General features: G+C 36.7%; 1 protein-coding gene across 1 annotated transcript in view; it reads left to right on the top strand.

Annotated features, from left to right (window-relative positions):
- Window positions 1–12009, top strand: part of NAA25 (N-alpha-acetyltransferase 25, NatB auxiliary subunit) — a 63062-nt gene that overhangs the window by 45047 nt on the left and 6006 nt on the right. The window contains exons 16-22 of the mRNA XM_068989904.1: window positions 2724–2875; window positions 3403–3528; window positions 5830–6073; window positions 6743–6866; window positions 8014–8079; window positions 9929–10026; window positions 11158–11268. Coding sequence (XP_068846005.1) covers window positions 2724–2875; window positions 3403–3528; window positions 5830–6073; window positions 6743–6866; window positions 8014–8079; window positions 9929–10026; window positions 11158–11268 — 921 coding nt within the window. The remainder of the gene's footprint in view (window positions 1–2723; window positions 2876–3402; window positions 3529–5829; window positions 6074–6742; window positions 6867–8013; window positions 8080–9928; window positions 10027–11157; window positions 11269–12009) is intronic.

Raw genomic sequence — 12009 nt, forward strand, 5'->3', positions numbered from 1 at the left:
CATGTGTGGCAGGAGTGACTAATTCACCTGAATATATGAGATGCTGAAGATGATAAAAGTAAAGCATTTATGAATCTGGGACTAGAACTCTACTTGAAATTTATTCGTATTATTACTAACTAGGGAAAACAGCTATTTAATCACATTAAAGTATATAACTGAGGGGGAGGAGAAGGTGATGACTAGGTCCTGGGGCTAAAAGCAAGGCACGATACAGCAAGGCAAACACCTTAAACTGTACTGCCTAGGCCAAGTCCCAGAATAGGAAAATGGAGACTGTGGTGTGGACTGTTCCCTTTAGGAGTCTGAAGTTAAGAAAGGTCATGGTTGTAGTGTTGTACTGTCTGTGTTAAACCTCCTGACAGTATTAGAAATACCTCTCTGGAAAGCTAAAGCTCTGTGTTCTACATCTTTTATGCTCAGTAGTTTTTGGCATCCCCAGATGATTTTTTGCTTGAGTGACTGATACATTTCAGTTCCCAGTTTGTTCTTTGAAAGAACACCTGCTCCTTAAAATCCTGGAAGATCTGCTTTGTAAGGCTTTGTGCTGTGGGATTGAAAGTTCTATTTGGAAATCTACATAGGGATTTTCTTTTTGGAAAGGTCATTGTCTGCCGTCATCTTATTTGGAGTAGATTTTTATAATACAAGAATTAAGAGCTTATATTCACATATCTCCAGAAGTAACGTACATGTTCATACTTTTAAAAAATTGCCTTTAAAAGTCTCTGTTTTAGGTATTCACAAAGATCATCATTCAGGGATTTAATGTCCATGTATTAATATTCTACTAATTTTCACAGTGACCAGGGTTCATTTCAGGCATCCATATGGGATCCAAATAGCCTCATTGGTGCATAAATGAATAGAAATGGGTACGGACAATACTCTGTGATATTCAGAAGTCTTTAAAGTACCCGTGGCTTCCAGTTTTGCCTGCAGTTCCAATAAGGCCTTGTTGCTTCAAAGTGTAGTACTTCCTCAGTCTTTGTCCTGTTGGTAGCTGCCCAGGCCCTTTCCTAGCTCTGCAGGGATACTACACTGCAGTATTAAAGGAGGACTATTTCAAAAACAGAAGCCAGAGAACTCTGATTACGCTTAGTTAGTTAAAGAACTGCATTCCCTTTTTGTGGCCTCTTATTCTCTTGCCTTTTTTTTTTTTAAGTGGTATTCCATGGCCCACTCAGGAATTAAAAACTTCCTTTGCACTCGGTAAGGCTGAGTTCTTTCCTTTAATCACAGTGTATTTTGCAACTGTAATTAATAAATTTGATTGGAATCGCCAAAATAAAATCTCTGTCCCGATTAGTCTCTGGATCATATGTTCCTAACCAGCTGCCTTTCCCCTCCCAGCCCCCTCCCCCCAAACTATAAGGTCCTATTGCAAGGGCTGATGTTAAACCTGGCTTTTCCAAGCCAGGAGGCCATTGGATAGGCATACGTGTTTAGGGAATCCTGGCCTCTCCTTGATTGGGCGTATCACTGTCAATCAGGCTAGAAGGTACACTTGAGCTTTTTCAGATAGTCCTTCTTTAAACCTGCAGGATCACAAGTAATCTTTTTAATTTTCTTGTGTCCGTCCGTCTTTAATTTCTCCAGATACTGCAGGCAAACAGCTCGCCGAGGTGTCCCATGGGGGTTTAAAAGCCGCATCGAATGCAGTTGAATTAGCGCCCGTGGCGCAATCCCGCGGCCTGAAATGAACCCTGCGAGGCTGTGTATCAGAGGGTATGTTGTTGACTATTGGCCTATTTTCCTATTGGGCAAATTACTCGGTCATAATGGAGATGGGGACAGAACTGACTGAGGCTGTGCAAAAAGACTAGCTTTTCTGTAAAGGATCTTTGGGGCAGACATCAGCTTTGAGCTTAATACTTTCCTTAGCCCGAAAGGGTGCTCTTCTGACTTCTGATCCTGATGGCAAAGGCCCATACCCATGAAGTTCTTCCCTGAGATTTCCTTCTGTTGTGCCAGAATTTCTGTTTAGTATTCTTTATCTTGCCTCTGTTCATGTTTCATCTGTATATATATATTAATCTAATTAAAGTACATGTGTTGAGTGTTCCCTTTATTTACCTGTTTATGGCATTTCTAGCATAGTAGTTTGGATGGACTGGTAACCTGGTTTTTGAATTTTCTGTCTTCAGAATGGATTATGACATGAATTTTTTTAGGTCTTTTGTTTGATGAATTCTATCTTGATGCAATGCACGTATATCCTGTGTTTATTCAGAAGTAAACAAAACCAAGAGGCAGCCTGTCATTTTTTCTGAAGGAGAGTACTTTTTACTTCTGATGGTAGTGGGATGGTTATATTATACTGGTGTTTTGGTATAAAAGAAAGTGTATCTTAGATGCAGAAAAATATGGAGTAACATTCCTTCCACTATGGCACTAATCAAAATTTCGACTGATGTGTATAACAAAACTTTCAGTCCTGTTTAAATGAAAGGCACAACTCCTAGGAGGAAGTCTGTGTGGTGGTAGCAGTGGCTAAGTATTATTAGTAATAATACTAGTGAAGAAGACATTTGACTCCAGTATATGATAGAAGAAAAATAACATTTTTAAAAGCTGGTATTCTGCTTGGTGACCAAAAACTTTCAAGATTAGGTTTCAACATCTTAATTTTAGTTTGAGTGTTTTGTTTTGTCTTGCAAGGTTTGTCTTCATTGACTGACATGTGAAATATTTATACCAAGGTGATGTCTTTCCTCCCCCAGACCTCAGAATATATTATTCAAGCTTACAAATATGGTGCATTTGAGAAGATCCCAGAGTTTATCGCTTTTAGGAACAGGCTGAATAATTCTCTTCATTTTGCACAAGTCCGTACTGAGCGGATGTTGTTAGACCTTCTACTTGAAGCAAATATGTAAGTATTGCATGAGAACTAGTAAGGGACTAAGGGATTAGATCAGATGCTGAGAGCCATTAATGGGCTCATGGGTGTCATTAGTGGGCTTAAGCTAAAGAAAAATGAGGCAGTGGGAGTAGGAGGGAAAAGGGAAGTAAGGAGAAAGTGCCTGTCATGGGAAGTGATCGAGTATTGTCAGCACCATCCCAGGTTCCACACAGAAGCCAGCTGGACCGTGGTCATTGTCCCTCGTCCATGTTGTGTTTACAAAGTTCCCCATACCCCACAGACATGAGATTTTGAGAGTTAATGCTGATGAGTTTTATTTTGGTTGGGCTTTCAGATGCCTTTCTCTAGCTGTGTAGCAGGCCAGTATGATCAATGCTTGGTTCTATTTCGTGTTATATAAGCTGTTACTTCTTAATAGTAAAGCCTTCCTTTCTTCACCCTTTCCTTTTCTTTCTAGTAAAACAAAGTCCTGGCTAGTATGTTTTCATGACTATTTTACTATTGAATAATACTTAAATAAAATTTCTATATCCCAGATCAACCAGCTTAGCAGAAAGTATAAAGTCAATGAATCTTCGGCCAGAAGAAGATGACATTCCATGGGAAGCCTTGCGAGACAACAGAGACTTAAATGTTTTCTTTAGCTGGGATCCAAAAGACAGGTAACTGGAATTTAACCCCAAGAAATTTATTTTTAAAGAATAAGGATGATGTTAATGTATGGCAAAAACCACTATAATATTGTAAAGTAATTAGTCTCCAATTAAAATAAATAAAAACAAAAAAACAAAAAACTAGGTGCCAATATTCCCTATGAATACAGATGTAAAAACACTCAATAAAATATTAGCAAGCTAAATCCAAAAAAAAATAGCACTAGGATGAATTTAAGAGTTATATGTATATAAATATATATAATTATGTCATACAATAACATGTATATATAATATACAAATATAAATATATTTTAATATATACAAAATGTCATACAATAACATAATATATAAAATATAATAAATATTAATATATTTTAATATATAAAATATATACAATATATGTTATTTAAATATATATAATACATACATGTATATAATTATGTCATACAATAACATGTATATTGTAGGGATCAGAAAATACAGGTAAGCCAAAGGAAGAAAATAAACCTCACCCCTATGTTGAAATTACTGGCTAATCTAAAAGTTCCTCTTTCACACCATAACATGAAAACAAGTTATAGATGGATTAAAGATTTTATGTTAAAACTTAGAAATTCTAGAAGAAAATATAAAAAATATTTTTAAAAAGTTGAGAAAGCTTTCCTTAGCATTGTATCAGATCTGGAAACGAAGGATTTGACCCCTGTAAATATTAACTTGCTATATAGAAGTAAATTTGTTAACAGGTTCTAGAGGTATCTGGTAAATTATTAACTTTCTTCATATATATTAATGTCCTTCACATATACAGAGAACTCAATAAATCAGTAAGAAGCAGATAACTGAAAAAACAAGTGGAACAAAGGGTTTAATAGGAATTTCAAAGAAATGCACTTTATATCTATATTTGTATTTTAACCTATCAGACAAAGATTTAACCTATTGGATAAAAAAAGATTAATCTTTGTTCTCAGCAAGGTTATGGGAGAATGACTATTGTGCATTTACATGGCAGTAAAACTTTATATAACTTTCCTATAGGGAATTTTAGTGATACATATCAAGATTGAAAAGACTGTATACCAGCTTGTGGCTCAGCTGGTAGAAAATTCACCTGCAATGTGGGAGACCTGGGTTTGATCCCTGGGTTGGGAAGATCCCCTGCAGAAGGAAAAGGCTACCCACTCCAGTATTCTGGCCTGGAGAATTCCATGGACTGTGTTGCAAGATACGACTGAGTGACTTTCACTTTCACTTCTAGGAAAGTGGAAACTAAGAAGTTGCAGAGACATGTGCATGAGGTAGTTCTGAATATGCTGTGATTCAGTGACTTGCCAGGACTCTTGGGACTCTGCATGTAGTTGGACTCACAGCTAAGGTCTTTTGTAACAAAAGGAACCAGCAAGGGAAAGAGATTCAGGTGATCTGTGGAGGACCCTGTGCACAGACTTCCAGTGTTCTCTCCCTCCTGTGAAGGAACACGCTGGGCATGCTCCTTTCTTGAGCAGCGGAAAATGAAGTAACGTGTGTGCAGTATTTCTGCCCAGAGAAGCCCGTTAACAACTTGGTGCCCTAGGTTTTTATCAACTGGTTTATGTAGGCACCCACTGTGTAGCATGTACCAACATTTCAGACTCCCAGAAGGAAAGCGCTGTTCACCCTAAACCACATGATTGTGTAAACAGTCTAGGCACAGTGAGCCACTGATTATTTAGGGAATGGTTGGCACACTAGGTTCCCAGACCTCAGCCAGGGGCCAACCACTCTGCAAGCAGGCCTTTCTTAATAAAGATAATAGCCCCAGGCTTACTATGTTAACTCTTTTTTGTACACACTGTCATAAAAAGATGCAGTTTACAAAACAGTATAAACACTACTATGAACCCATTTCATTTGTTTAAAATATATAAATATTTGTAGTTCATTTTTTGTACATCTATATTGTAAAAGTATGAAAAGATCTATTCCAAGCATGTTAATATTTTGGATTCTTAGGCTATTGGGGCCCATTTTCCTGCCATTTTTTAGTATTTTTTATATCGGTGTTGTTTGAATTTTTTATATTATGTATTTTATCATCAGAAAAACCAGTCTCATGTAAGGGGAAAATGGCTTGTTAGATAGGTTATCTTTCCATTTTATGGATACCAAGGTGGTGACTTGGACTGTTTTGGTTTGTCCAAGATCGTTCAGCTATTAAATGAAAGCTGGGATCGTTCAAAGTCATCTTGACTAATGAAAGTGAACCTTAAAAGATTTAAAGTTGACATGAATAAATTGGATGGTTTGGGAATGTTTCTTTTTAAGGGATGTTTCTGAAGAACATAAGAAACTTTCCCTGGAGGAGGAGACAATGTGGTTAAGAATCCGTTCCTTAACGTTGAGGCTAATCAGTGGACTTCCAAGTCTTAACCACTCTGTCGGGCCCAAGAACTCAGAGAAGACCACTGAGAATGGAGTGTCCTCCCGGATTGACATTCTCCGTTTGCTCCTTCAACAGCTGGAGGTGGCCCTGGAGACGGGAAAGCGGTTTATTGAGAAGGACATTCAGGTATCATCAGTGTTTATTTACAATCAAAGCTGCAAAAATCTGTGACTGTCTTTTTGAAAATAGGAGTTGGGGTTGGGCGAGTAGTAAAGTGGGGCTTCCCAGGTGGCGCTAGTGGTAAAGAACCCGCCTGCCAATGCAGGAGACACAAGAGACACAGGTTTGATCCCTGGGTCGGGAAGACCCCCTGGAAGAGGGCATGGCAACCCACTCCAGTATTCTTGCCTGGAGAATCCCATGGACAGAGGAGCCTGGTGGGCTACAGTCCATGGGGTTGCAAAGAATTGGACACAACTAAAGTGACTTAACACTTACGCATGAGTATTAAAGAACAGAATTTTGTCCCAGTTTATGGCATCTACAGGAAAAAGATAAAACTTTTTAAACTTAGTGAATTGCAAAGGCTTCCTCAGTATCCAACTTGGATAGTGAGGAAAAGCAGAATAGTTTTTTTTGTGATGATTAACTTTTAATACCTACCAAGAAATTAATGCAGTGTTTTTGTTTTCATCATAATGATTTGGTTATTATTAGCTTGCAGATCAAAGCTTTGTGATTTAATCATGGAGATAGATTTTTATACAGTAGTTACTGTTCCTTGTTTTCTCATTTTGTATTTTATGAATTGAAATTTCAGTGGATTTAAAGAACATCACTTTTTCTCCTTTCCAGTACCCTTTCCTTGGTCCTGTACCTACCAGAATGGCTGGATTCTTTAATTCTGGCTGTTCTCAGTGTCAGACCAGCTCTTTTTATCTTGTTAGCGATATTTATGAGCTGGACATCAATGGTTTAGGTAAGTGTATACTTGCATGTATATTTACGGCATCTTTGTCACTGAAAACTTAGTGAATGCAACAAAATATCTATCACCTCACATGTTTGGAAAAGTTTGGCAGAGGTGGAAGCTGGGAGCTGTTCTGGAACGTCGGGTTTGATATACAAGAAAATCCAGTAACAGTTTATAAGAAAATCGATTAACCGTTTACAAGTAATGTTCTAGAAATTTAAGTTTGTTCCATATTTTATTTTCTCTACCCCCTTTTCTCCCCTCCCCCACTTTCCCTGGTTAGGCACCTCTAAATACCAGTCAATCCCTTTCCTACCTTTTTAAGTCCGTTCCATATTTAAAATCATTTTTTAGGTCCAAAAGTTGAAGAAATCCTTGGTTTGTTGAAATATCGTTGGATTTCAAATTGAATTCTTTTAATTCACTCATTTATTTAAATAATTTTTTTAATTCAAGGTATCATTGATTTATAATGTTAATTTCTGGTGTACAGCAGAGTAATTCAGTTATATCTGTATATATTTTCATATTCTTTTCTATTAGGGTTTATGATAAGATATCGTTGCCTGTGCTATACAGTCGGACCTTGTCATTTATCCATTTTATAAATAGTAGTTTGTATCTGCTGATCCCAAACTATTTTATCCCTCCTCCACTCCCTTTCTTCTTTGATAATCATTAGTTGTCTATGTCTGTGAGTCTATTTCTGTTTTATAAATAGGTTCATTTGTATCAGATTGAAATTTTTACTTAAAAATGAAGGCCTAAACTTTGTAGAGAAGATATATATTTTTTCCCCTAAGCTGTCAACCCAGTGAGAATCACAAATGCCTTATAGATCATGTATTTTTCTGTCTTATTTTTCCCAAATCATAAGGCTTATTGATTCTGTCATTTAATGTATTTGAAACACATAAATTTTTAGTCCTCCTAGAGAATTTTAGATAGTGCTTTTGGCGGAAAGGTGATTAACACCTTTCTTTTCCTTTTCTCCTTCCTTTTCCTGTCCTTCATCTTTCTCTCAGTAATGGAATTTAAGTGCCTGTGGGTCTTAAAAGAAAATGTCCTTGCCTATGCTTTCAGGTGTTGGTTTTGCTTCTTTATCTTAATTTAAAAAATAAATTGAAAGTTTTTCATTGTTTGTCAATTGTAGAGGATACAGTGGAGATCCAGGAGCGAGTAGAGAATAGCCTTAAGTCTTTACTAGAACAATTAAAAGGTAAGTGTTCCAACTGTGGATTCCCATATTGTATCTGACTGTCTGACAGCAGCTCATTTTTTAATAGAAACTTGAAAGAGATTTTGAAAAATAATAATGTACACTTTTGGTATTTTTATTTATTTATTTATTTATTTTAATTTTAATTTTTACTTTATTTTACTTTACAATACTGTATTGGTTTTGCCATACATTGACATGAATCCGCCACGGGTGTACATGAGTTCCCGATCCTGAACCCCCCTCCCACCCCCCACCCCCCACCCCATATCATCTCTCTGGATCATCCCCGTGCACCAGCCCCAAGCATCCTGTATCCAACATAGACTGGCGATTCGTTTCTTACATGATAGTATACATGTTTCAATGCCATTCTCCCAAATCATCCCACCCTCTCCTTCTCCCTCAGAGTCCAAAATTGGTAGTTTTAAAGACTTGTTTCTATTTCCCTCGTATTCTAGTGGTTAAGACTACATGCTTTCAATGCAGGGGATGTGGGTTCAGTCTCTGGTTGAGGAACTGAGATCCCGCATATGCATGGCATGGTCTAAAACAAAAAAAAACTAAAAAGTTTTGTTTACAAAAATAGTAGACACTTTTTGTAAAACAGTACAGTACACAAATGGGTGTGGTCTTTTCCCCTTTACCAGTCACATTCCCGCCGAGGTAAGTAGGTGCTGTTGACATTCTGCAGTCTGTATTTCTAGAAATGTGCACGGTCATACATATGCATATGGAAATACATAGTAGTGATTTTTTTTAAAAAAATATAGGGAAATGCATGCTTTTCTGGCTTTATTTTTTGTTATCTTGGACCTCTTACCATGTCAGTTATATCCACACCCCATTTGTTTTAAGAGCTGCATAATATTCCATAATATTGAATCCATGTACTGGTTTTATTTATATACCCTGAGTACATAATATATTATGTGTAACAATGCTGAAATAAATATCTTGGGACATAATTGTTTGGGTACTTATTTGAGTATTTCCTTGGGGTTAAATTCATAGTAATGAAATTGGTAAAGAACATAGGGCTTCCCAGGTGGCTCAGTGGTAAAGAATCCACCTGCAGGGCAGGCAGGTGACCAAGGAAACATGGATTCAATCCTTGGGTCCAGAAGATCTGCTGGAGAAGGAAATGGCAATCAGGTCCAGTAGCCTGGAAAATCGCATGAACAGAGGAGGCTGGGGGCCTACACCCCATGGGGTTGCAAAGCTAAGCAACTGAGCACATACATATGTGTTTCTTTTAACTCTCTTAAATACTTTTAAAAAGTATTATTTCATTATAGCTGATTTACAGCACTGTGTTAGTTTCATGTGTACAGCTTGAGATTGTTTTCCATTATAGGTTATTGTGCATTTTAAATTTAGAAAGGGCCTTTCTTTTCCAGAGCCTAAATAGTTTTTTATTTTGTTGCTCAAATGAAGCTGAAAATTAAAAGATGATCAAGATTATGAGAGTAAAACATGAAATTTGTTATGAAGGTGCATTTCTACCATGCACATTAGTCTTTCTGTCTATAATGACACAAATTCTTTAAATCACCCACTTGAATTCTTACTTTTATGTGAGTGCCCTATATATGGAAAGACATAGCTGGTGTTTAGACCCTAGAGTATAATTTATAAGTCTGCTTTTTATCTTTTGAAGATAGTAGAGCTGTAGTCATGTGACTTTTTAAAGAGCTTAAAACAGATATTCTTTAGTGTTTGGTTCATTGGGGAGGGGGAGCTTTGTGTATTAAGTCTTTATATCTGCTTATTCTTGACTAGATTGTACAAAATAACCCTGAAACAAAAGCTGAATAAAACCATGAAATATTTTTTTTTCCTTTTTCAGATGTCTTCAGTAAATGTAAAGGTGACCTCTTAGAAGTTAAAGACGGTAACTTGAAAACACATCCTACTCTTTTAGAAAATCTAGTCTTCTTGGTTGAGGTATGTTTTTGTTTTCATCCTAAAAAACTCAGTTTTCCTTGATTTCCTTGATTGTGTGGAGGATTAATTTTCAAAAACGAACAGGTAATAGGCACCTTATACCTATAATTTAACCCATCATCACCACCTTTTGTTAATTGAAAAGCAATTTCAGTTTTCTGAACTGAATCTTTCCAAGGATATCAGGAGAATTTAATTTATACTGCTAGGGTAAAACATTGAAATTTGCTTTACAAATCTCTAGAGAATCCTCAGATTGACTCTAAATCTAGCTGTATTCTGTTCATCCTCTTTTTTGACTCAACTATTATGTAGTTTAAGTTAATTCTTGTTAAATTTTTAATTTGCTTTTTACATTTGTTGCTGCTCTTCACTAGTTGCTAAGATTCTGCATTATGAAGGAGAATCCAGGAGCTGATGTAGCAAAACTCTTTTTAGCCAGAGAGAAAAAGAGGAGGACCACAAACATTCATAGTCCATTATCTTTTTTCCTTTTGTCACATGTTTAATTACTTTCTTTTTCTATTAGTCTGTAAGCTCCCTGAGGACTGTGTTCTCTATTTTGGTGACTGGCACATTTCAAGTGTGTAAGAGATAATATGAGTGAATGAGAAACAATTGTGTGTGTGTGTGTATATATATATGTACATGAATATACTGTAAACTCCTAACAATACAAAGGAGAATAGGTGCTGACCAACTGGGGGAGAATTCTTCGTACATAAGGTTTGCACGTGAGGCAGTGTCTTATCTGGATAGAGAAGTGGGCGCGGAGAGGCATATTGTATGGAACCTTTGGATTCCATGCCTAAATTTGGACTTTTCAGTGAAAAGGATGTTAATAGATCGCTATTTCCTGCAAGGAGGTGAAAGAATATTGGACAGAGTAGAGGATTAGTTTAGAGCTGGGAGAGTGAGGAGAAGAGTAAAGGGAGTATTCTGAGGAGGAGATGAAGAAGACGTGGATCAATGTGGTGACCGTAGAATTAGAGTGGAGAGTTATAAGAGAAATTAAAGGGATTTACAAAGAGGAGCTGTTTGCATAGAATTGGTTTAGTCCATAGTCTTTGTTCCTGATAGGTATCTTGAGTGTAATCCTTATTGATGAATTTGCAATTTTTCTTCTTTCAGACTATTTCTATTATCCTTTGGGTGTCCAGTTACTGTGAGAGTGTCCTGCGACCATACAAATTAAATTTACAGAAAAAAAAGAAGAAGAAAAAAGAAACTAGTATCATCATGGTAATAACACAGAAAACACAAGTAACAATTTGGTTGCATGCTGCTTTTTTTTTTTACTCTTTTCCTGCATTTTGTAAAGGATGTTAGGATCTTATATGCATTCATTTTCTCTCCCCAGCTTAAAAAAAAATTATACAGAAAAACTGAAAGACTACTATAACGACACCCAAACATCCATACCTAGATTCACCACTTATTAATGGTTGTCACATTTCTCTCTTGCCCTTTCTCTTTTCTAACATCCCCCACCCCCATTTGTTAAACCATTTGAAAGTATAGACTTTGTGATATTTAACTCACCAAGGTAAAAGAAAGACAGTCTCCTACAAAACCACGGTACTCAAGACATTTTCGCACCCAAGATATTTAATATTGATACAATAATATGTTCACATTAACCTTTCCCCTGTTATCTCAGTTATGACTTTTATAGTCTTTTTCAGAATCCTAGAATTTTACTAAGGATTTGACACAGCTTTTAGTTGTCATTTGTCTGTACTCTTCTTTCATTGAAAGTACTTCCTTAGCTTTTTATGTTTGTCTTTGTCATTGAAGAGTCTAGCTAGATTTTTGGTAGAATATACCACAATCTGCTGCTGCTGCTGCTAAGTCGCTTCAGTCGTGTCCGACTCTTTGCGACCCCACAGACAGCAGCCCACCAGGCTCCCCCATCCCTGGGATTCTCCAGACAAGAACACTGGGGTGGGTTGCCATTTCCTTCTCCAATGCATGAAAGTGAAA

This window comes from Capricornis sumatraensis, chromosome 17 (assembly GCF_032405125.1).
Source record: "Capricornis sumatraensis isolate serow.1 chromosome 17, serow.2, whole genome shotgun sequence".
Lineage (NCBI taxonomy): Eukaryota > Metazoa > Chordata > Mammalia > Artiodactyla > Bovidae > Capricornis > Capricornis sumatraensis.